The following is a 26,032-nucleotide window of genomic DNA, read 5'->3' on the forward strand; positions in this document are numbered from 1 at the left end:
ACCGAATTCTTCAACAAGAACTCGATGGAGGGCAGGTGAGCACGACTTCTGATTATCTTTTCTCCCAAAAGATAATATCAAGAACTCTTCTTGATCGCTCCTACAGGTGGAGATCGAACTAGCAGAGGCGGCAAGAGCAGGAAAGGGTAGAAATCTGAAGTAGTCGAACTGCAAGATTTCTTTCTTGTGATCTGCGAACCAGAAGATCTCTCTTCTTTTCTGTGTATTTTTTGTTCGCCCCTTGCTGCTCTATTTATAGCCTTTAAAGAGAAGTTCTCCTAATCCCATTAGGAGTTTCCTAATCCAAATCTTGTATTTGGATCTGGACTCTTTTTAAGAGATAAGGATAATCCCTTATCTTATCTGCAGATAAAGATCAGCCCTCATAATCTAATTAGGAGTTTCCTGATGTAAATCTTTATTTGCATCTGGACTCTCCGAGTGGATAGGGATAATCCCTTATCCTATCTGCTGATCTGAATCCCAAAATCGCCCTCTTTCAATTAATCACATTAAGCTAGTTCTATTTGGGCTTTAGGCCCATTAAATCCAATTGCTCACTTACCCTCCTATCTGCTACCCAGTTGGATATCCTTGTGTGGCGTGGGACCCAAACATTGATCTACACATGAGCCACATGGGTTCCGCCCAGCCTTTGTTACAAGGCCTGACCGAATTCACTGTAGGAGACAGTGAACCCCTGAGCCCATCACCATGGGCTCTTAATGGGCCCAACATTTACACTAAATGGTCCTTGGGTCAAGCCACCTTATAAAAACCCAAGGACTGTGGGCAGATGCAAGATTAGCCCATCAGGTATTACCCTCAATGGTCTTACACTTAACCTCTTAGCCCATAATGATCAAGCACTGCCCGACAAGAGAGGACCTCTCCCTCGGCTGCAAGGTACAGTGTTGCACTCTCTACTCACATGGATCCCGGGAATTAAAACATTGTACAAAAACTTTGAAACCATAATATATATATATATGTATATCTCTATATAAATATATTTTGCAAAACCAAATTTCAATAGTTGAAATCGACTACCAGCAGTTTTGGTTTCCATCAGAGAGTGCATCCCCGATCATTCACTTTGTCCGACAAAGGGGTTGATCCTGTCACTATGATCACCCACTCAGAAGAATTCTCGGACTGTCCCAACATACCCAAGTTTTGACCCCCTCTAAGGATCTCACTGATTGGCATATCAAAGACAGCCCAATCCGACACCTAGTGCAATATCATAATCGAGTATAGGGGTCAGCTGTAACATTCCAGTTTTGCCCATCTATCTCCGAGGTCCAGGGCAATACTGGAATTCTGGTCCAGTTCAAGGTTTCAAGAAAACCCACACTACATGTACCTCAGGTCTCACCCTGGCGGCTGAGACAAGCCACCTCAACCAACTTGATGGCACATCAGTGTCAGCCTTGGCAGGATAAATCTCCCCAGATCTATCCAACGGCTGTAAAGATTCTAAACTAACACGAGTCTCATAAGTGTCCAGTTTAAGAGTATTACACAGAAACACACCATAATAACATGAATCAAATATGTACTTTATTCATTTACATTAAATGTCATAAGGTACATCATTATGATTGGAGCTAAGGGCATACACTGTCTAACAATGACTGGCATTGTTTGAACCCCATTTGTTGTACAGCCAAGTGAAACTTACTAAACCAGGCCCGAGGAGATTATTTCAAACCATATAAGGGTTTTTTTAACCTGCACACCTTCTACTCACTACCTTTGGCACAAAAACCAAGAGGTTGAGTCATGTAAACCTCCTCCTCTAGGTCACCATTCAAGAGTGCATTTTTAATATCCACCTAGTGAAGCTCCCAATCAAGATTATCTTGGCTACTGGAGCAAAGGTCTCTGCATAGTCTACTCCATGTACTTGTGTAAATCCTTTGGCTACCAATCTGGCTTTGTACCTTTCTACCATACCATCAGCCCCACGCTTCACTGTGAACACCCACTTGCATCCCACTGGTTCATTTCCTTCAAGAAGATCCACCAACTCTCAAGTACCATTTTTCTATAAGGAATTAACATCTTCCTTCATTGCATTTGTCCATTCAGGTTTGGACAAAGCTTCTGCAACATTTTTTGGAATAAAAGCACTATTAACAGAGGAAAGGAACACACGATATGAAGGTGAAATATGATCATAGGACACAAAGTGAGAGATAGGATGATTAGTAGTACAAGATCTAACTCTTTTTCTCTTAGCAATAGGAACATCAAGATCATTAATAACATGGGAATCAATATCAAGAGGTTCAGGCATATCAATGGGAACAAGTATACATGGCCCTGGCTGATGAGGAGGATCTGCCTCTGGAGACTGATGATGTTGGTTGCATAGTTTTAGGTTCCACGGCTCTTGAACTCTACTAGCTCTTATGGTGGCAAAGAATGACATGAAATGGAGGAGGATCAAGAAGAGGAGGTAATTGAGTCTGAGCCTGGGTGTGTTTCTCCTCCTCAACCCTACTCTCCCCTTGAGGAAAAACTGAGAAAAAAGATTAACTCTCAAAGAAGGACACGTCCATGGAAACATAGTACTTGCGTAAGGCAGGATCATATCAACGGTAACCCTTTTAATATAAAGGGTAACCAAGAAAAACACAGGGAATGGCATGAGGATCGAGCTTACCATGAGTAGGGGACAAATCATGAACAAAGCAACGACAACCAAAGACACGCATTGGAATAGGGGACAAAGGAGTCGTAGGAAACAAAAGTTGATGCGGGGCCTTATACTCTAGTAACCGAGATGGCATACGGTGATGATATATACAGCACACATAACAACATCCATCCAAAAGCGTTTCAGAACAATCATATGGAGTAATAAACCATGAGCTACTTCGAGAAGATGACGATTTTTTCTTTCAATGACATCATTTTGTTGGGGTGTCTTGGCACAAGAGCTCTGATGAAAAGATTCGCACGAAGCAAAGAACTCCATGACAATATGAAATGAAAATTCAGATCTTTTATTTCTTAAAGGAAAAGAAATTCCACAATGTTTGCTCAATTGACATGTTTGATACTATAACTCAATAACTGACAGACTTAAATAACACAGGAAACATAAGTTTTAAAAACTCGAACGAAAGATGACCAAAACGATTATGCCATAAATAGGCATGACCCTCACTAGATGAACTTAAGGACTCTGTAGCCACAAGACCAGCTTTATTATCCATTACGTAGAGACCATCCACCATACTTCCTCTACCAATCGTCTTCCCCGAGGCCAATTCCTAAAACACACACCCAAGGAAAGAAGGTCACTGAACAATTCAAGGAGTGAGTAATACTACTAATGAAAAGTAAATTAATAGGTAATTTAGGAACATGCAACACATTAGAGAGGGTAAGACCGAAAGGAAGGAAGATTGTTCCTTGACCGGCTATAGTGGAGAATGACCCATCAACCAGTCTCACATTATCTCTCCCATAGAGGAGGTTATATGCCTGAAATAGAGTTGACTTACCAGTCATGTGGTTTGAGGCTCCATGGTCAATTATCCAAGGGGGATGAGATGTATGAGATGACACATGGAAAGCAATGGTAGTGTTACCTGATGTAGACGCAAAGGAGGTAGGAGTAGGGCCAAAATCCATCTGGCGAAGTGTCCTACCATATAATTCTAAGTGGTCACGAAAAGAGTTGATGATCTCTTCCTTGGGGTGAGAACCAGAGTATCGCTCCTGGGGTACCATGGGACTAGTCTCTTAAGATGCAACATTTGTTGAGTTATATTTCTTCTTACTCTACTAGGTTGGCTTCTTACTCAGATCAGATGCTGATTTTTACTTAATTCTTGAGCCCATTTAGGCTTGCCATGGAGTTCCCAACATGTGTCTCTAGTGTGCCTGAACTTCTAACAGTGAGTGCACCAAAGTTTATCTTTGTCATCCACTCTCTTCTGTGAATCACCCTTTTTAAAAGAGCCTCCAACATTTAAATTTGTACTTCCTCGGACTGCTAGTGCAACCGGCTCCCCCTCTGTACAATTCATCACACGTCTACTCTCTTCAAACTGAACTAAGGCATAAACTTCCTGAACTGAAGGTAAGCTCTTCATAAGATTTGTACCCTCGTGGACTCATACGTAGGATTCAGCCCCAAAAGAAAAGCAAATAAACGTTGTTGGGAAACAAGTGACTTGTAGGCCATTGCATCTTCATCACACTTCCAATTCACATTTTGATAATGATCTAGTTCCTTCCAGAATGATGTCAGATCTGAGTAGCATACCAAAAGATTTTTTTTTACTGGAAACGGTAACTTGATTAAATAACTTTAAAACTTTCCAGATTTAAGTACAGCTGTCAACCCCTAAGTAGGTGTTGAGCCCTAGTTATCTTTCTTACAAAAATGCCCAGAACATACTCTCCCTCACAGTTGCAAGTGGAGGGTTCAGCTTATAATTGGTAAATCTTTGCATAGTGTCTCTGCTCGGAATAGGTAGATTTGGCTTGTTCCCATATTTCACAAGCTGTTTCAGCCCACATAAATGTCTTCCTTACTTGTGGCAGCACGGAAACCAATAGCCATGGCATCACCATACTATTTTCTTGGTCCCATTTGTCATGTTCAGCTCTTCCAGTCTTTGGCTCCTTCACTTTACAATTAGTATACCCTATTTTCTCACTAGCAGTAATGTAATGTTTAATTCCCCTAGACTATTCAAGGTAGTTTAGTCCATCAAAGGGGATTACAGCCATGGGGAAACTCATATCCATCCCCTCACTCATTCCATTTTGACCTCCTGAAATCCCAGAAGTTGTAGAATTCCCAGAGGACATGATTCAAACACTTTTCAATTTCAACACACACCTTATGATCCCTCCTGACACCAAAAACAGTCCTAGAAACGCACCAAAGATGCAGCCCACACGCACACTGCAATCTGGACACAATCTGAATACAGACCAACTTTAATTCTCCAAAAAGAACAAGATTTTAGGTTGATTTTAGTGTTGTACTGCCTTAACAGTCACATTTCACCAACTTCTAGACCATCCAAACACATCGACTAACAGGAGGGGTCATAAAACAGTACCATCACACCACAAAGGTTAAAAAACGGGTCATTCATGACCTACAGGTTTTCTGTGCAGGTATGGGATCACACGATCCATAAAAAAAGAGGTTAGAACCTCACAACATCTCTGACAGCATTCAGCAGTCTTGATTCATTTGTTTTTTTCTTGGTACATGACCAAGAGAAAAGAAAAAAAAAAATAGAACAAGTTTGAACCAGTCCTAGATCAGTCTTTCTGATCTCAATTGAAGAAGACAGCTAGATTAGGAAGAGAGAACTTGTTCGATCTTCTCTCAGACCCAGTAGAACCACTCCAATACCATATTAGCAGAAGAGGAGTGGAGAAATAAGTAAGAAGAAGAGAAGGGAAAGAGAGGAGAGAAGGGAGAAGAGAAGAGAAAGGTTTTGGAATCTTCAAATCTGGCTAGCAGCGCCAGTTTACATTATCATATATACGGCGACCATAATTAAAAGGGAAAGACCCTTATGCCCCTGCTGTAGTTAGAGTAAATAAACAATGATAAAAAAAACTACTTCAACTAGACCAAGCAGACCCTAACTCAGCAGAATACAAACATAAAAAAAATAAACATCCCAACAACTAGTTTTTAGCAACCTCTCTAATACTGGCTACTAAAAACCGTCACCTCTTGGGTTTTCCCCCCAAAGGTAGTCCTAGGTAGATTACAAGCCAGCTCCTCACCTCACAACCCAGCACCTACAAAACTTAAGAGCTCCCCCTCTCTTAGGTTAATTCCAACAATTCCACTTTTACTCCATTTTATCCTCAGCCTTGACATGCCCACAAAGTTGTCAATCAATAACTTCAAAATTTTCATCATCTCTAAATCAATGTCCTCACAAAAAAAAAAAAAAAAAAAATTGTATCATCAGCAAACTAGAGGTGGGAAACTACTACTTAATTCCTGCCAATTCTCTAACCCCTAATAAGACCCTGTGCAACGCAGCCACAATCATACAACTCAACCTTGAGCCAATAGGGTGAATAGAAAAAGAGAGAAAGGGTCTTGATATCTAATTCCTCTCTTATCAAGAAAGAAATCTTTTGCTAACCCATTTATATGAATTAATAAATGGACTGAGTTAGCACAACCTTTCTCTAGGACTTCTAACAAAACATTCCAGTCAATTAAATCATAGGCTTTTTCCTAGATCCAATTTGCATACCAATCCCTTCTCTCTACTTTTTCTTTTCTCCACAACACATTCATTTGCTATTAGGATTTGGTCCACAATCTGCCTTCCTTCTACTAAAGTCCCTTGGAACGGTGATATGACAGAAGGCATAGCTTGTTTAAACCTCTCAGCCATAACCTTTAATGTGATCTTGTAAATACTCCCAATCAAGCTTATGGGCTTGAAATCCTTTGGTTAGAGTGTCTCTTTCTTTCGGGGGATTAAGTAAATCAAGGTGCCATTTGCTCCAAAAGGAATTTCCCATTTTAAGTAAAATTCATTAAATACATCCAAAATCTTAAATTTGTTTAATTCGCAAGACTCTTGGTAGAAAGACATAGAGAAACCATCTAGGTCAAGGGCTTTAGACCTATCCATTGCAAAAAATTCTTGGACAAGATGCATCTGTGTCCTGCCAACCGGAAAAGCCTTGGATGAGGAATTTCATTCTCTTCAGTCTAACCATACTTGGACTTACCTCCTGGAAAGTAGGCAGTTGGTTGTCAATGGGTATACATTGTTAAGCATCAACAAGATGGTAGTACTAAGCAATTCAAAGCTCAACTAGTGGCCAAAGGCTACACGCAGACATATGGTGTAGTCTATTTAGAGACCTCTCCAATTGCTAAAAAACTGCTCATTTTGACTAACCCTTATTTTAAATTGATGTACAAAATGCCTCCCTCCATGGTGATGTAAAAAATGCCTCTAATCCAACTTCTTTTTGAGAGGACTAAGCATATAGAGGTTTGGTTGTCAATGTCATTTTGTGAGTAAAAAGGTAGCTAGTGGTGAGGAGATCGGATTTCATCCTCACAATTTGTTCTTACACAGTCTCACAACAATCCCAGCCATACATTGGGAATATCCTAGTACTTGTATGTTTTCATTCACAGGAAGATGTTCCCAATGCATGCTTGAAGTGATGTGAGGATGGTGTGAGGAAAAATTTTGTGAGGACAAAATCCAGATTCAGTGGTGATGTGATAATCCATATGATAAACCAAAAGACCAACTAACTGATCTCTTTACCAAAAGTTTGGGCCATTATAGGATATATTATAATTGTAACAAGCTGGAGCTCTATGATATATTTGATCCAGCTTGAGGGGAGTGTAAAGTCTAGTACTTGTTTAAGATAAAATAAAAGAAATTTTATTAAAACAAAAAGCAGCTAGAAGAAAGGTGATAAGCAATAACCTGAGAGGAAGCAAACAAACCTAGAAAACCAAGTAAAGAAACCCCAAGCCCCAAAAAAAAAAGAAAATCAAATCAACAACAGTATAATCCTTGCAAATCAGCAAAAACAAGAACAAACCAAACTGCAACACTAAGGCAAAACCCAGACCCTACAAACTAACATCAACACCCGCAGGAAACCCACACCTATCACCCAATCCCATCAAGACTAAAAAAGAAAAACTCTTCTTATCAGCTTTTTGAGAACATTCTTGTAGTCACCACTCTGATCTTTTGTGTTTTTTGGCGAGCTTATTAGGACCAATGCCAAATAAGCCTCCTTTTATCCGTGCAAAGACATTTGAAATTGGAACCTGCTGCTGACTTTTTCTATTCTTTTGAGCTCTGAATCTTCTAACTTTATAAAATGTTTCCACGGCTTCTTCCAGACTCCCCACTGGCTTCTGACCCTTATCTGAACCCACCATCCCCTCAGAAAATTCTTCCTGTTTCTTGAATACATCCCCGCCATCTCCTTCCCTTTCTTCAGTGAAAGAATTGTCAGAATTTCCATCAAGCACAACAGCAGGCGGCACTACTCTCTTTTTTCCCATTTTTCCACCACTGATCTGAATGCTTCCTTCACAAGCTCTGCCCCTCCTAAGAAAAACAGCCCCAGAATTTTGCTGACTTCCTTGAATTTCCTTCTCTACTTTCTTCAAAGGGAAAAGTTCTGTACTTGTTCCTTTTGTATATTCAAACTCCCTCTCCAATCTTATCTCCTTCCTCCTCTTCCCCTTTCCTCAATCCCTAACTCTTGCTCGCCTCCTTTCTTCTCTTCTCCCTTCCCCACTAACTTCTCCACATCTATCATTTCCTTTGCTCCTATAGTCCTAATCACCTCATCTCCTTGACTGATTTCCCCCTCTTCTTCTGCTCTATTTTCATCCTTCCTCAGTAAAACCTTAATCGTCTTTTTTCCATTCACTTCTTCTACTATTATCTTTTTCTCTCCCCAATCATCCCCTTCAAATCATTCCAGAACTCCTCCCCCTCAACACCAATGACATCCAATATGTCTTTACCGCCCTCCACTTTCTCTTGTTGCATATTATTTGTCTTCACAATCCACCTGAGTCTCCCCCTTCTCTTCTGCACTCCTATTTTCACCCCCATCATCCTCCTGCCACCACCTTCGGCATCACAATCGGCCCCTTCTGCCACCACCTTCTATATTGCATCTTCATCCTCTAGGACCCCTAATCCATCTACAGGTATCTTCTCTTCTTCCATTATTTCTTTCCTCAGACTTGAAGTATTTGGTTCAAGATTGTTTTCTTTAAACTGCTCACCCCCAAAAAACTATTGGGCTGAACCTCCTTCAATAAATGGGCCCACCCTTCAACTCCAATCCAAAGGGTTTACCCCTCCTGAGACAACTATTATAGAACAGCTTAAGGTCCAAATGTTTCTGGCCCAGACTGTCACCCTTTCTATGTCCACATGCTCCCTCAGAAGATCACATGTTGATCCACTTAAAACTAGCCCAGCTCGTAGTTGTTACTCAACTTTCTCTCGAAATATTTTTTTTCTCTTCCTCTTCTCAGTAGCAGCATTACAACAGCCCTTTTTTGAAAAAGCACCAGAGGATTCATCAAGTCTCGAGATTTTAACACACAACATCTCTTTATTCTCTCCCTTCTCCCCCAGACCTTCCAAACTGCTTGTGCCACATGTATTCCACCAAACTCTACCTGCCTGATCTTCAATCTCTTGTCTCCCATACCACAGGGACGCTTCAGCTTCTGATGCCACCCAGAGTTTCCACCATCTCCCTTCAGCGAAGAAGTAAATCGTGTGGGGAATCCTATTCGGTTTAGTGCCTGCAACTGTAGTCTTTACTGCGTGAAGGTCAGCAATGTAAACATCTTCCAACATTCCACCACACACACTTGCTAACTTCTCGAAGACTTGATCCATCCACAAGTTGAAAGGTAGACCAAAAATCTTCAAGATCACACTCAATCCAGGTGTTCAAATTTCATTGCAAGAAGGTGTCCAGTTTGCCACCATCACCAAACCTTCCGATGTTTCAACATTATTGAACTCTGCCTTCGATTTACCAATGTCCAGAACAGCTTTACTGTCATCAAAAGGAATAGCCACAGCCGAATCCGCATTTGGAATTATAATCATAACATCATTAAGAATCATTAACCTTCTTTGCTGTCACTGTCGATATTATTCTTCCTTACCTCCTCCCAAAGCAAACTTTGGCATGCCACCATCTACTTCAATCGTCACCTCCTGAGTCCCCTTGTGTTCCTCTGTATCCTGAAACTTCTTATCTACCCCCAAACCCTTTAACTTTTCTTTTTTCAGCCAACACCTTTCTTTGTACTCCTGCAGCACCTCAGCAACTGCAACCCATCCCTGTCTATTTCTTCCAACTGGCAAACAAATAGTTTGTCTCTTTCAATCTTCCAACTCTTCGTCAATCCTCAAAAAACATACTTTGTTATTGACTTTTTTCTCAATTAAGAAGAGCTTCCATTCCCTTCTCAACTCACTCTTCCAGCTTGGTCTGGTACCGAATGGATTGCTCCCTCAACGAATCCTTTAATCAAACCTGCAATGACTTGGGACAGGAAAACCATGGCCCTCCCTTCCTCTTCAACCGCAAGTCTCTTCCTCCAAATCATCTTGTTCAACAATGTCATAGATAATCAAACTGCTCCATATCCTGCCCAATCATTTAACCAAGATAGTTCATTCACTGCAGGCATATCCTTGTCTCCATTTTGTAGCTTTTCTGCCAAAGTTCTGTTCTCCTTCATCAATGAAGTTATCTGCAAGTAATAGACACTTTACATAATAGTTACAAGAACTTGACCACACATTAACTTGGAAATTCAGAAAAAAAAAAAACTCAGCACAATGTAAATTAACCCTTGTTAAAAGTCTAATCTTGATGTTATGTGTTTATTTATCAAGGGTACAAATGTAATTTTCTATCATATTCGAAACATAATAAACATGGGTCAATAGTGAAGAGAAAGTTGATTGACTCTTCACCATGAAGAAACCCATTTTCTTCTTTCTTTCTCTCCTTTTTCCTTCTCTTGACCGACTGTTATTCTCTTGCTTTTACACCTCTTTCTTGCTATTTTTCACTTTACATTGAAAGATTATGCTTTTTAATCCCTTCCGTCTTTTGATTAACAAATCCATGCTTATCCACCATAAAAGAAAGACTTGCAAAAAATATGTCCTTCTCAAACAAACATAAATGCTAAGGAGACTATAAGTAGCAAGTACAATTTCCAAATTACCTATCCCGGTGTGGTAGTATAACTGTTGTTGCAGATGTATCATTCAGTGGACAAACAAGCAATTCTGAATTAAAATATTCATCACTTCTCTTCTTGATAAAAAAATGATTTCCACGATGGCTGACTGATATGTCAACACCATGTACACGAGGTGTTAACACCACAAGGCCATCTTCTTGCTTAGAAATGTCGAGGTAGAAGACAAAACGTGTATTTTTGCTTTCAGAAGCAACAAATAAAAACCTCTTACTCTCAGAGGCTTGGAGGTCAAGAGAAAACATATCATCCTTCTCATGATAAAGGCAATAATCATTTGATTGCTCAGATCCCAATTTATGTAACCACACCTGTGAAAACAAAAAGAAAAGCCTCGGTATGTAGATCTCTTCAGAGAAAAAATAACTAGTGTTAAACAATGTTAGCTAGCCATCCTTTTGTTTTCTTATCGTTTTTTGTTCAATTTATTTATAATATAGTGATATGGAGAATTAACACTGGTGGCGTGATCAGAAGAAAAGAAAGGGCCAGCTTTTATTTGTACGAGGGATGGTGAATCCATAGGCCATCTCCTTATTAATTGTAATGCTGCTAGACGCTTGTGGCACTTCTTCCTGAAATTGATTCCTGGTGATGATTTTTACAGGGCTCCCCCAAACTCTCTCTCTAAGTTCATCATCCATTGGCCAGTTTGGAAACTTGGTACTAGGGGCCCTGTTTTTGGGAAGGCTATTATTCATGCTGTAATGTGGGGAATTTTAGAGCATAATAAAAGAACTTTTGAGAATAAGTCATCTACTTTGGAAGATCTAAAGGGAAGAATTTTACACCAGATTGGAAAAACAGGATTCATGTAGCTGACCCCATATAGTTGGGATAAGGCATGGATGATGATAATGGTGATTCTCTTGGATGCTATCATGCAAACATTTCAAAAGAGTAAGCTATGATGATTTGGACCAGTGTTTAGAAAAATGGACCAGACCTGCCGGTCGGACCGGTTGAACCTAACCGGATACCCTGGCCGGTTCGATAACACCCCAAGAATCATAATGTCTAAAACCCGGTGAAAACCGGCTGACTGTCTGGTTTAACCGAAAAACTGGTGAAATGCTCCTGACCACCCGGGTCACTAAGTAGTTGAAATGAGTGTGACAAGACTTGAATCCATGACTTCTTATTTTCACATATTACTTAATTACCACTAATCCACCTCTTTACTTGTGCTATTTAATGACTTTATTGTATATATTACTTTATTACACATGTATTTCAAAGAAAATGTAAATCAAGAGACTTTGGACCTTAGTCATTTGCTTTAAAAATTAAGGAATTTGCCATCCATACCGTGTTTAAGTATATTAAAAGTTGTAAAATATATTATATGTAATATTTATATAACCCATAATATACATATATGCCACATCATCACGGTTCGACCCTGGTTGAACCTCTCTCTCCCTTCTCCGGTTCTATGACCAGTCCAGTTCTCTGAACATTGATTTGGACAGCAGTCTTCCAGACATTCTGAATTCAACTCCTAAGAATCTCCATTGCTGCTCAACCCTCAACCCAAGGCAGAATACAAATTTTATCCTTAGATTTGATGGTAGCTGCAGATCTATTTCTAATTACAGGGGGGCAGCTGAATAGGAGGCCTTATTCTTAAATCTAATGGCAGTCTGTTATGGGCTTTCAGTGGGCCAATGGGGATCTCAGATGCTTCTGAAGCAGAAGTTAGAGCTCTCTTTGTTGGTTTGAGGGCTGCTAAGTCTATCTCAGCCAGATCCATAGCAGTGGAAGGAGATTCTAGAATTATGATTGGTTGGACTGTCAATAGGAATCTCGGCCCTTGGATATTTTCTCACTTCCTCCATGAGATTCATGATCTCTCAGGCTTATTGAACTGCTCCTTTAGATGGATTACAAGTGAAATGAATTTGATGGCTGATAAACTTGGTAAATCTGGGGTGGATGGATTTTCTCTATAGTGCAAAGGGGGGATTTTACATTTTGGTTGTACAACTTCTCATGATCCCTCCCCCTTTTTGTGCCTTGAAATGAAGTTGCCTCTTTTCAAAAAATTATATATATATATATATGGAAAATTAATTGTTTAAGTATAGATTAGCTTTTTCCTTTATATTATTGGTGGGATATTCTTGTATATCTTATTTATTGGAAGGTTCAATGAGAATAGGTCATATCACCCTAATTTGCTTATTTTCCCTTTAAGATCACTCCAAGATGGTGTTGGAACATCAGTAAACCTATTACCTTTGTGCTGAATAGAGGAAATGACTAGATCTTGCTGATGTCAGATGGTTTCTAGATAACATCAGAAGGGTTACAGATGGTCTGCAACCAATGAAGAAAAGACCCTGAAGTTTAACAAGGCCTGATTTTAGGTTGATTATCATTGTGGATGTTTGGCACTATTTGAGTTTTTTTTCTTGAATTTATGGTGAAAATCTTAAAATAAATATTTTAAATTTTAATCAGCAATATACAGATATTTTATCAAGTCTTAGTAATGAATGATATAAAATATTCAGTTTTGCATCCAGGACATCATTTGATAGGCTTGCATCTGCTACATATCCCACTCATTACTTTCATATAATCATAATACATTCCTCTCCCTGAGAAGTAGTCCCCCGATAGAGTGTAGTCCTACTTATACCTTGTTTCCTAAAGCATCAGCCATGTTGTTAGTTGATCTATGTATTTATTTGCAAATTGTTCTTACCTCCCTAGTTGAGATTTTGCTTCCCTCTAAATATGTCTGTATTTCCAAGAACCCTGTGGTGTTATTTTTGAGCCACCCCATCACCACCGTCAAATCCCTTTCCACCACTAGGTCACTAGATTTAGTATAAAGCCATACTAACACCTTGTAGTACTGCTAGCAATTCAACCCTTGTAGAATCTACATATCCTCCAGAACTAGAAAATAAAACCATAACTACACCATGCCTAAAACTTTGTTTCTATTCACCATCCAGCTAATCTTTATTTTCTTTTTTTTTTTTTTTTTTTGGGGAAAAAGGTAAGGTAGTCTTGACCTTCCCACTGCCTTGTTTAAGGGGAAAAGGCAATGTACTTAGTCTACTTCTGGTGTTCCTTATCCTATCTCAAATTATGTATCACATGATTATTTATTTCCATGATATTTTGCTTTTTTCTCTGCTCTATCTTCTGTTTATATTTCCAAAAGTATTGTATAAGCTTTAAAACAGCTACAATGGAGAGAATCCATGGACCAAAAGATGGACGACCTAGAAAAAATCAAAATTGAAGTCAATGAAACTTTCACATGGAAAAATGCCAATTGGCTGTAAATAGATGTACTGTGGAGACTCTGTGACTTGATGTATCTTATTAGTATAGTCCCTGTTGTATATTACTTATTTATCTTATTCTCTTTTCTCTTTCCTATATGGGCATTCTTGTAATTGTACATATGTTTTAATATATAGAGACTCTTTGAGGTGGGGGTCAATTCATTCTTGACACCTCTAAAATTATTCTTGTTCTTTTCTCTATTCAGCCAAGAGTGTTGGCATGGTATCAGAGCAGGTTGTTCTCTGATATATCCTCTCTCTCTCTTTTGAACCTCACGAGAAGCAGTAATCTTGTCGTATCAGGGCTGTTTTGATCAACCCTTTTTTGTTAAGTCTTCTCTGCGCAACCAGTAGGAGAGATTTTATTAGATCTCTCATGGGAGGCTTTGGTTCAAGGCTAAACTTCAAATCTGGTGTCGCCTAGACCTGATCTATTCTCCCTACAAACAGCATCGGATTCGGTGAAGTTTTTGAAGCAGTTCTGATCTTCTTCTTGGGGTGGCAATATTGTACAGTTTCCTTTTCTGGACTGCAACAACTTTGAACTCCAGACCGAAGGGTTCTCTCAAGCTCTTTTTAACCTTACACTCAATTTCTCGTTTGGAATCTTCGAAGGGCTGTTTCAATCTGCCAAGATACTTCTTTGTTCTTGGAAAAGACGCCTGATATGTTGGTAAACCACAGTTTTCTCTCAATCGGCTGAATCGATCAACCTATAACTCTAGATCTGGTGTCGTCCTAGGGATTTCTCGCTACCCATTTATTTGTTTCAGATTTCAGAATTGATATTTGAGAGATTTTAGATTCGACAGTCCTAAAACTTGCCTTTTTTGGATTGTTAACTCAAGTCCTTGATTGCTGAAGCTGTTTATGGTATTTTATTGGGGTCCCTTGACCTTCTCTAGCATTGGAATACTTGTCTTTCCTCTTGGACTAGAAGGAACTATTGCTGAATTTGGTTTTCTCTAATATCCTTGTGTCTGAACTGTTGTTTTTGTGCTAAAATGGCCTATGGGAATGGCACTGATGTTGTAGCACATGGAAGTAAGAAATCTACTACTGGTGGTGATTCTTTTGTTAAAGGTGATTCTCTAGCATCTATGGTTGAGGAAAACTTTCGACAACTAGTAACATCTGCTATTTTTTCTACCTTTTCTACTATTGGCTTACCTGGTGAGTTCTCCAATTATTGTTCTTCTCCTTCTCATGTTTGGATCATTGACTCTAGAGCTACCAACCACATGACAGGAGCCTACCCTCACCAACCAAGTAACCTTACTAAAACCCATCACAAACATTTCATTACTGCCAATGGTGAAAAGTTAAACATCATTGGTAGTAGTGATTTGTCTCTTAAGCTTTCACCCACTAAATCTTTCCCTCTTACCAAGACCTTTCTTGTTCCTAATCTCACTACAAATCTTAGTTCTATTGGCCAATTAGTTGATGAAGATAACATTCTCATCTTTTCTCATGATGGATGTTTGATTCAAGATCGGAACACTAGGAAGGTGAAAGGGAAGGGGCGCAGGTTGGGTCGTCGTTTTACATTGGAGTTCTAGAAGTCTCAAATAGCAACATCATCAGCTTATTTCAGTTCTTCCACTTCTAGTTCCTTTCAGAGTCATAGAAATAATGTTTGGGACTTATGGCATAAATGTTTGGGTCATATACATGTTTAGAAATTAAAATTTTTGTTTGATCCAGGTCTTATAAAGAATAGAGTTCCTTCCTTGCAAATGAGGATAAGAGGATTATCCTTATCACTTAAAGAGTTCAGATCCAAATAAAGATTTGGATCAAGAAACTCCTAATCAGATTAGGAAATTGACTCTTTAAGCGTTATATATAAAGAGGAGGGCGAACTAAAAAAGACTTCTACAGTTTGACTGCTTTCTGCTTCCAGTTCTCTCTCTCTGCTCTTGCCGCCCTACCCTGTTCGATCTCCACCTCTTTGAGTGATCAAGATTCAATCTTGATATTGTTTCTGGGTGGAAGAAACAATTTTGAAGTTGTGCTCACTACCCTGTTCGATTCTTGCTGAAGAATCTGAGGTTCTTGCTAATCCTACCTCACCCTAAACTGTGTCATCTTCAGTGGAGGGAGGATTTGGTACTCTCTTTGGGCATGAACACCTACGTTGGAAGGAGCCTTTTGCGTGGAGTTTTTCAAGAACGAACCTTGAAAAATGCAGTTTTTCTAAATCAGGGAATAGGATTCCCGGATGGGAGAAATAAATTTTTGAAATTTCACCCAGCCACCCTACATGGTTTGGCCATCCATATGATGGATCTCCCATCTCTTCATAGACAACTAGAAGCATGAAAGACTTTTCTGACTACATCCCAAGGCATAAGCTCCGAGACATTCCTCTCCACAATGGAAGATTCACTTGGTCAAATATGCAAGATAATGTAGTTAGCTGCAAACTAGATAGATTATTGATGACTGCAGACTGAGAGGAACACTTCCCAAACAAGTATTTGTGTTTAAAATCAGGGGAGGTTTAAGTATTTTACCCATAAAATAATTAGATAATAAAATTTTTAAAGGGCATAGTGATCTACCCAAGGCAACAAGGAGCCCACAACCCCCTTAAAAACTTACTAAAAGAGAAGGCAATAAGTTTTTCAGTTCAGCCACTTCAGCAATCATCAATTGGCCCCCAAGATTAACAATTTAAAATCAGGGCAGAAACCATATCTTTGTATGTTTCTACCATGAAATCATCATGAAGAGATTAATTGTCCCAAGACAGTAGAATAGATAAGTGCTAGAGATTCTACAAGCCTACAACCCATAGGAAACTCATAACAAGGAATCTTGTATTTGAATTTTTAACAGTACTCAATCCTGTATATGTAACTCAACAACACATCACTATTCACTCATGATAGTATAACTCGAGCTCAAGTATATTCTTTTATACATATTGAATAAAGTAGGAGTCGAGTGATGTTACAAATGATGTGGAAAAACTTTTCTTGACAAAAATACCCCTATCCCTGACTTTGGCCCCTCTCTAATTTTGAGGGCATTTGAACTACTACTTTTACCTCATCTCATTCCCCCTCATTAAGTCTTATATTTAAGGTAATAACTCCCATTTTCTCTCATTAAATCCTATATTTAAGGTATTTTTCTCACCAATAAATTCTACTAGTTTTATCTAAGTTCAATACTTCCAACAATATAAAACCCATGTTTTTTAAAACCAACCTAGGATGCTAGAACAAAATTGTTCTTCCATCCAGCTGGTGGGTAAGAAATTGAACCATCGGGGTCAAATAGGTCAACCCATGATGTCATAGTTAAAAAGATGAAGAAAATGTTGGGCACATCTCTAATGTTTTCTATTAATCATACAAAAGAAAAATAAGTGTGATAAACAATAGTTTTAATTGATGATGGAAATCAAATCATATATACTTGCTAACAACAAAATGGTGTACAGGAAGTGCCCTGAATGTTCGCGGAATAGAATCTTTGGGCTCTTCTCCGTGTGCCTTCGTTGTCTCTTTTTCAGTTATGCATATGGCAAATTGAGTTTTCATGTAATTACAAGAGTGCCATTATTTTGGCTTCATTATAATGTACCCTTGGTTATTTGGGTTCACATGTTGGTCACCAAGTTGTAATCTCAAATATAATTAAATTAAAAAATATATATCTTTTTCTGATAAAAAAAAAGTTGTTATTGGGTGGTTGGGAATCAATTTGGGTCAGAAAAGGAGATTTGCAAATTTAGATGGTATTGTGGTGAATTGGAGGTGTTGAAGAAACCTCGAGTTGCAAATAAAGTTTATTTAGTGCATGTTACTAAAGTATTCTCTAGATTGAAAGAGGGCCTGGTAAGGGCCGACCCAACAAACAAATTCAAGAGAGATTATAAGGAAAAAGGAACAAAATTCAAAGGCTCGATTAAGGAGATAGTGAAGAAAAAAGATTGAGACTCAAGCTTTTGATGGAGTGGTCACCCATGCATTAATTTCATCTGAGAAAAAGTTAGAGCTAATTGGTGAGCAAGAGTTTCATGAAAAGGAGTGGGGAGGAGTGCAGGAGAAGAATTCCAACAAATCCATTTTAGATAGCAAGGAAGAAAAGGGATAATTGGTGGAGATTGAGGATTTAGCTGCAAGAGAAGTCGGAATTGGCAAGAGCTTAGTTCTGTTCTTTTCGGGTGGCGAAGAATTTGATAGATGGGCTTTTGAAGCATTTGGAAGGAGCAAAAGGGAGGAGGGTCTAAAGAAGAGCCCGGTATGGGAAGGAGGAGAGGCATGGAACGAGGAAGGGATGGGCAGGAAGAAGTGTTTGAAGGAGAAGATTAAGGTGTGGGCAAGATGGCAGAAGGCTTCATGCATCAGTTCAGGAGTTTGGGGTTCCAGAGTTTCAGGAAGAAGATTTTTTTTCAGAAAGAGATTTGGAGTGTCTTTTCTTTTCCTTTTACTTTGATGTCATTGTGTTGTGATTGGATAGAGTTTTTGGGTTTTGCCTCATCACCCATTGATGTTTGTATAAAACAAAGTTCTGCCAAAAGAGACAGTACCATTTCAAGCAAAAAAAAGTTCAAGAAACAATCATTACCGACCTTGTCTGGCCTAAGGATTTCATCCATTGTAATATAAGCCAGTGCCTCGTCACCAGCCCATTCAAGATAAGATGTTACACCTACAAGAGGCTTCCCAATAGGAGTTCCAGTCTCAGCATCAATCACATAAACAGTATAGATCTCATCTCCTTTTGTGTCTTCTGCATATGCCACCAACTTATTATTTGGACTGACCTGAAAAAGAAAAAGAAGGAAAAAATAAGTGATGTAGCATTTTAATGATAAATCGCAGTATTTTAACCCAAGGGAGAGAAACAGAAAATGGTGAATTTACTTTGAAAGCTCCAATGCTGTAATAGTCATGTCCTTGAGCCTTCACATTCTCATCTAGGATAACATGCTCTCCAGGAGCATCAGGTCCAGTTGGCATAACATCATACACAGAAGGGGGTGCAGAAGCATTGGATATAAGGCACCTACAGTATTGAACATATTCTTTTCCCTCCAATGTCCTTTCATAGTAGTAATAGGGCCCTTTGCGTTCAGGTGCAGAGATGTCATCCTCCTTGATTCTCCCTCTTATCTCAGCATAAATTTGATCTTCAAGGTGTTTTGTCCCTAAAAAGAATTCATGACCAAGGTCCATCTTCCATCAAAAAACAGCATAATTTAATTATCTTAATGATGCCAGTAGTAAGACATAAACAATGAGAAGAATAACCTACAATAACAAGAAAGAACAGAGATGGAAAGACTATTTGAGCATTCAAAATCATGGAAAGTCTGTCCCACACATTCTATTATTATATATTAGAATGTGGAGAATTACATTATTGCCCTTAATAACATGATATGGTGTACTGCTCTTATTCCAATAAGGGAAAACCCATATTGTAACAGCGCCAAACCAGTGCCCTGTTTGGAGAAAACACCTGAAGATAGTATCTTCAAACAAGGTCAGATCTAGTGATGTCTTACTGCAACAAACCTTCTCAAGGTGCATGCCAACCTTGCATTAGATCATAAAAGGAAAATTTAAGATCAACAACTACATGCATGTGCACTTAATCATCTTAGCAGTTCAACATTGTTGACGTTATTCGCTTTTAAAAACCATAAATGCTATTAATGTCTGCTGAATCTGCCCACCTTCCCTTCTAGAATGCCTTCATTTTTTTCACAATGTCAAATGAAAAGAATACAGCTTATGATTCCTTCATGCCATTTCAATCATACAATACAAACAACAAGCCCTGGTAAATCCCAATTGATAGCCTATACTGTGAAAAAAAATTCCTGAAGGCTTTTTTTTGGTAATAAAATAAAATTTATTAAAACAAAAAAAAAGAAATTACAAGAAAGGTGACCAGAAGTCACCCAAGAGAGAAAAAGAAAAGGAAAAAGGAGATTATTGATAGTGTATCTAGGAGATGCATACGGGCAGCAGTTTCAATTGGTGTAGGGGATTCAACAAGGATTTTCTACTGCTTGAACCTCTTTAAGAGTTGCAGGTACCAAGCATTCATCTTTGTCGCAACTGCCACTAATTCCGACTATCACCTGCCCCACCTCTGAATGCCACTGGTTGGATTTATTTTTGCTTGAAACCCACTTCTCTTAAGCTACTCATAGCCACCTCGATTACTATCAAGCCTCCAATGCCACTAATCTTTGCTTTGTCTTGATCTCTTACATGTATCTCATGACAAAACAAACATAGCCTTCACCTTTCAAAGCCCTACTTTCCTTGAAACCCATTTTCAACCTACCTCTTTAGGCCTACCTCTTGAATCCTCCCTCGATTCAGCCCAACACCCACCCTCTTAATATGTCCACTCCAATTAAACTGAATAAAACTATTTTTTTAAGTTCCTCTATCCAGATCACGTGCATCTTTTTTTATCAATAACATAACCAATTCATTAAATTAATAAAAGCAAGGGAGTACAAGGAATAGAAAAGGGAGAGATAAATTCTATTAGGTCTCCAAAACAGAAAAAAATTACAATCTTGCCCAAAAACATTGATTTCTTCCCAGCCATTGTTTAGCCAAACAGTCGCAAATGAATTAGCCTCTCTTTTCACCCATTGAATAATGACCTCCATGTCTTGTAGCAAGCTTCTAATTCTTCTTTCCTCAAAGATGCAGTGCCACCATCCAACATCCTACTCTTTTTGCAGATAAGTAGTTCCTTAGCCATTTTTACTCCTTCCAACACAACCATCATTTCAGCCCTCAGAGAGTAACCCACCCCAATTGAGCCCAAAGAAAGAGCAAGTACTCTACCATCCTCATCTCTGAATACTCCTATAAGAACCCGGATTTCCTTTATTACTACCATCAAAATGAAGCTTTATGAAGCCTCCATTAGGTGGGGACCAAGAAGACCGAACCATCAAAATTCAGCTTTATCAAACCACTTCTTTATCAGATCACCAGCAGAAAAATCTCCAAATAGAATCAGTGACTTCATCCATTGGACCACTCTTGTAGTGATGATTTCAAGTAAAGCACCCATGCATCTCTCAACTCCTAAGAAGATTCTTTTATTCCTTTCTTTCCAAATCATCCAACACACAGCCACTCTTGTACACCACAAAAGGGTTCTCCCCCTCTTCTTTGGCCACCTGAGAAAGTTAGGGTCATACAGGTTTTGTACAAAAGGTGGAGGGTTCTACCTCCACCCAAACAAAGAGAAAAACCATTCCCAAATTAAAGAGGATAAAGGGCAGGATATTAATCAGTGAATGCAAGTCTCACCCTCAGCTTTATAGATAGAACACCAATGGGATAATGACATGAGGTTTTTTTCTCTAGAGCAAGTCACAAGTATTAATTCTTTCTAATTACACTTCCCAGAAAAAGCTACCTACTCTAGGTGGTGGAATAGGTCTACTCCACACCTCTTTAATCGGAAAAGATAATCCCAGGTTATCACTTAGCTGTATTAGGGACTTAAAAAATGAAGCACATGTGAAGGATCCAGAGGAAGAAAGTGACCTTACTCAACTATCACTTTTTAAAGGATTCAAGGCCACACTTACGAGACTTTGGCAAAGAGGCAAAATAGTATCTATTTCCGATTCATGAAGACCTCTTCTAAAACCCAAGTCCAAATCAAGTCTAGACCTAGAACTAGAATGAATCAAATAAGAGGAGATGTGTTCATCCCTACGGTTTGACAATGCAAATAAAGATGGGAATTGTTCCTTCGAAGGTGAACTACCCAATCAAATATGTACCCAAATTTTAACACGATTCCCAATGCCAAGGTTATAACTAATAAAAGGCAAGAAGGATGGAAAATTTGCATGAACCTAAGACTACTGTTCCTATGGCAGCAGCTGCAACTTTTGCAGATGTCTTGGAAATTTTGAAAACCTCACTCACTTCCTTGTTAACTTCAACCCCCAACCGTCCTCCATTCCCACCCTCTTCCTCCTTCCTCCTCTTGGAAATTTTGAAAAGAAAAAAAGTCCCCATGCTCTCTTCTTTAAATACCAACACCAAAACCAAACCCCAAGTCACTTTGGACATTTGCACCTACCTTTGAACAACTATCAATCATCCATAGCTTGACCCAGTGTCCTATAATGCCATCAATGAGTTATATATCTCCACACCAGCATCTTCACCTCCAAACACACTTTAAGTCTTATCTCGCCGCTCACACCTATTGTTGCAGCTTCAGCTCCCCTACTATTTCTAGATGAAATTTCTTCCACTTTCTTCAATCAATCACCTTACTAGCTTTGGATCTTCCATTTTTCTCAATCAGTTCTTCCTCCCTATACTTATACCTTGTGATGTGCCAGCAATATTCACCTTTTCCTCCTATCTCTGTCTATTTACTTTCTAATACCTTTGAACTCCAAAGTCTTCCTTGGTTCTCTTTCTGTTTGAATCAATTCTTTTCCGATAACTTAAGCTTCAAGGTCTTGAGCAAGCTTCTGAAGGATAGATGTTCAGATGGGTGCATTATATTTTTTATAAAGAAAAACTCGTTAGAAAATAAAAGGAATACAAAAGCAAGTGTAAGAAAACATCTTAGATAAAAGACGTAAATTGAAATAGAAAATGCATCACCCCACACAACATTCCTTATAAAGAAACCAAACCAACCATGATGACTCAATAACTACATAGAAACACCAAACAAAGACCCTCAACTGGACAAAACAGCTCCAAATCAAATTCAACTCCCTCAACTAGACAAAATACCCACTAAGATAGCTAGTTGCGGCTAGCAGTGCACATATTCTTCATAATTATATCATTCATTTTCTGTTTTCTTATTTCTATTTCGCCCCTCTCAGGGATCTCTAAGCATAACAGCTTGTATAGAAATGAGATTTAAAGCTGATCTATGATAGAGTTTAAACCTGACCAATTTTTCAAATCTTCACATTATCAACAACAACTCCACAACCATCCACCTTCTAGTTCTCATCTCCATGTATTTGGATGTATATGCTTTGCTCATCTCCTCCTCATGAATGCACTATGCTGTCATCTCAGGCCATTTAGTGCACTTTTATGAGATACAACTAAGAACATAAAGGCCTTCATTTCTTATGATTCTGCTCCCACAAACATGTATGTTTCAAAATGTTATCGCTTTTGGACACATTACTTACTATGGATCTATTGTTGAGTCCAAAGAAACTCCTACCTCCATCGTGCATGATTTTGATGGTACTACTGTAAATATAAATTCTGATTTTGTTAAGTCTCTCTAGGTATATTAGAGAAAGAGAATGCAAGCATAATCAGAAGACAACCCCCTTCTTATTTTTTTTTTTGATGAATAATAATAAGTTTATTGATTCAGAAGCAACTTTAGAGTGAGTTCATACATCATCCCAACAAGAGGCATGAGCTGCAGCCCCTCCTTGAGTCTTACAAGTAAACTAGGAAAGAAAAACAATAATCACAACTGAGCCCAAAATAATTCTTCCCTATTTACCCCTTGCTTAGCTAACACATCTGACAAAGTATTTGCTGATCTCCCCACCCACTGTACAGTGACCAACATATTCCTTGTCAACCAACTAAATTTCTTCATTTCATTCTTGTATCGCCACATAGCCTCTTCAGAATTTTTTAACCAACCCACCACCACTTTGGAATCCCCCTCGATTATTAGGTGTTGTACCCCCAGCTGGTTTGCAAATTGCACCCCTTGTACAGCAGCTAAGAGTTCTTCCCTGATGGAGTTCCCAATTCCCAAGGGACCTGAGTAGAGCAACAAAATCTCTCCCTTCTCATTTCTCAAAGCACCCCCCACTCCGGATAATCCTGCATTACCCATGCTGCTTCCATCAAAGTTCAACTTTATTGAGCCTTCGGGTGGAGGAGACCAGCTTGTAATTGATTTGTCCTTTAAAGATGAGCACCTTGCTACTGCTGACCAATTTCTCCAAAGGTCATTAAAGGAGAATTGATGGAAGATTTCCAAGGTCTTCAGCCAATGTATTGCCCTGTTTAACACACAGTCTTTCAAATCTTGGTTGTTCCTTTCCTTGTCTTGAAAAATTCTGAGATTCCTTTCTTCCCAAAGAGTCCAAGTCAAAGCAGCACGAGCACATCTCCACATAATTCTCCCTATTTTTGTAGGCCAATAAAAGGTAGAATGGTTGAAGAGCATGTGAACTTCTGCTGGTAGACTCCAACTACCCCCAAACAACGAAAGTAGCCAAGCCCAAAGGTCTGCAGAAAAGGGACAAGATACTAGTAGATGGTAACAATCCTCACCGTGAGCTCTACAGAGGATACACCAATTAGGAGAAATACAGAGAAAATGTATTCTCTTAGGTTGTCTAAAGTGTTTACTTTCCCATGGAATACTTCCCAACAAAAAGCCATAATTTTTGGGGGGACTGGCCTGCACCAAATTTCTTTAGACGGAAAGGGTTGGTGAGAAGAAAGTTGAGAGATGGACTTGAAGAAAGAAGCACAAGAGAAGGTTCCAATGGGTCTAGGAGTCCAAACTCTCTTATCTGGCTTGGAGGGATTCAAACAAACCTGATTAAGACAACCAAGCAAAATAGAAAGAGACTCAATTTCAGCATCCCTAAGTCCTCTACGAAACCCAAAATCCCAAGTAGGATCTAAGGGTGTTACCAAAGGTGAAACAAATTTTGAGACCACCTCTTTTTTGTACAAAGAAATAGAAAAAAGCGAAGGGAACAAGTCCTTTAACGGTGAGTCTCCTACCCAAATATCCTCCCAAAAAAGAACAGAGTTGCCAGAACAAACTTCATACCTGATAAAATTGAGAAATTGAGGAAGGGTGTTGTGAATAGCCTTCCACGGTGCTGCTAGGTTAGCTTGCCTCGATACACCAGCATCTCATCCGTTTTTTGACCTCCCATGAATGCTTCCCACCACCTCATGCCACAATCTCTCTCTTTCCAAAGGCCATCTCCACAACCATTTCCCTAACAGAGCTTGATTCTTTCTAATTACCCTCCCAATTCCCAAGCCCCCCTCTTCTTTACTTGTGCACACAATTTCCCAATTAACCAAGTGATCCTTTTTTTCTTGTCCTGGCTCCCATAAGAAGTCTCTCATCAACTTCTCCAGTTTCCTGGCTTCCCTAACTGGTATCCTAAAGACAGACAAATAATAGGTAGGTAAGTTAGCCAAGGTAGCTCTTATTAGGGTAATTCTCCCTCCTAAAGAGATATAGTTCCTCTTCCATGAGGCTAATCTCTTCTCAAACTTTTCTATCACTGGGGTCCAAAATCTACTCTCCCTAGGATTTATCCCTAAAGGAAGCCCTAAATATGACATAGGCCAAGCAGAGGTGGAACACTCAAGACACTCCGCAATAGCCTCAACCTCCCCTACCTCCAAATTTATACCCGCTATGCAGCTCTTTTCCAGATTTATTCTCAAATTAGAGACACTTTCAAATCCTTTTATTATCTCCTTTAGGTTTGCTACCTTTTCACTAATACCTCCTTCACAAAAAATCATTAGGTCATCTGCAAATTGAAGGTGGGTGACGGGGACTTGGTGTCTCCCTATTCTCCAACCCCTAATGGCATCTTCGCTGTCAGCCTTAGTAATGATCCTACTAATCACATCAGCTACTAAGGTAAAAAGGAAGGGTGAAAGTGGATCCCCTTGCCTGACACCCCTGCAAACTGGAAAAAAGTCTCTCACCGTACCATTTACCATAATAGAGTAGTGACAAGTACTGATACACCCAAAGATCCAACTACACCACTTGTCCCCAAGTCCACAGTTTTGCATAGCCTCCAATAGAAACTTCCAGTCCACCAAATCATAGGCCTTTTCAAGATCCAATTTACAAATGAATCTTCTCTTACTAGACCTTTTCATTTCCTCCA

General features: G+C 39.1%; 1 protein-coding gene across 1 annotated transcript in view; it reads right to left on the reverse strand.

The window, feature by feature from the left end:
* LOC104589978 (Prolyl oligopeptidase family protein) overlaps nt 1-26,032 on the reverse strand; it is an 83,825-nt gene that overhangs the window by 51,252 nt on the left and 6,541 nt on the right. The window contains exons 2-4 of the mRNA XM_010248468.3: nt 19,008-19,291; nt 18,713-18,907; nt 10,784-11,130 (exon numbers count right to left, since the gene is read on the reverse strand). Coding sequence (XP_010246770.1) covers nt 10,784-11,130; nt 18,713-18,907; nt 19,008-19,291 — 826 coding nt within the window. The remainder of the gene's footprint in view (nt 1-10,783; nt 11,131-18,712; nt 18,908-19,007; nt 19,292-26,032) is intronic.

This window comes from Nelumbo nucifera, chromosome 4, assembly GCF_055504915.1.
Source record: "Nelumbo nucifera cultivar China Antique chromosome 4, China Antique-T2T, whole genome shotgun sequence".
Classification (NCBI taxonomy): domain Eukaryota; kingdom Viridiplantae; phylum Streptophyta; class Magnoliopsida; order Proteales; family Nelumbonaceae; genus Nelumbo; species Nelumbo nucifera.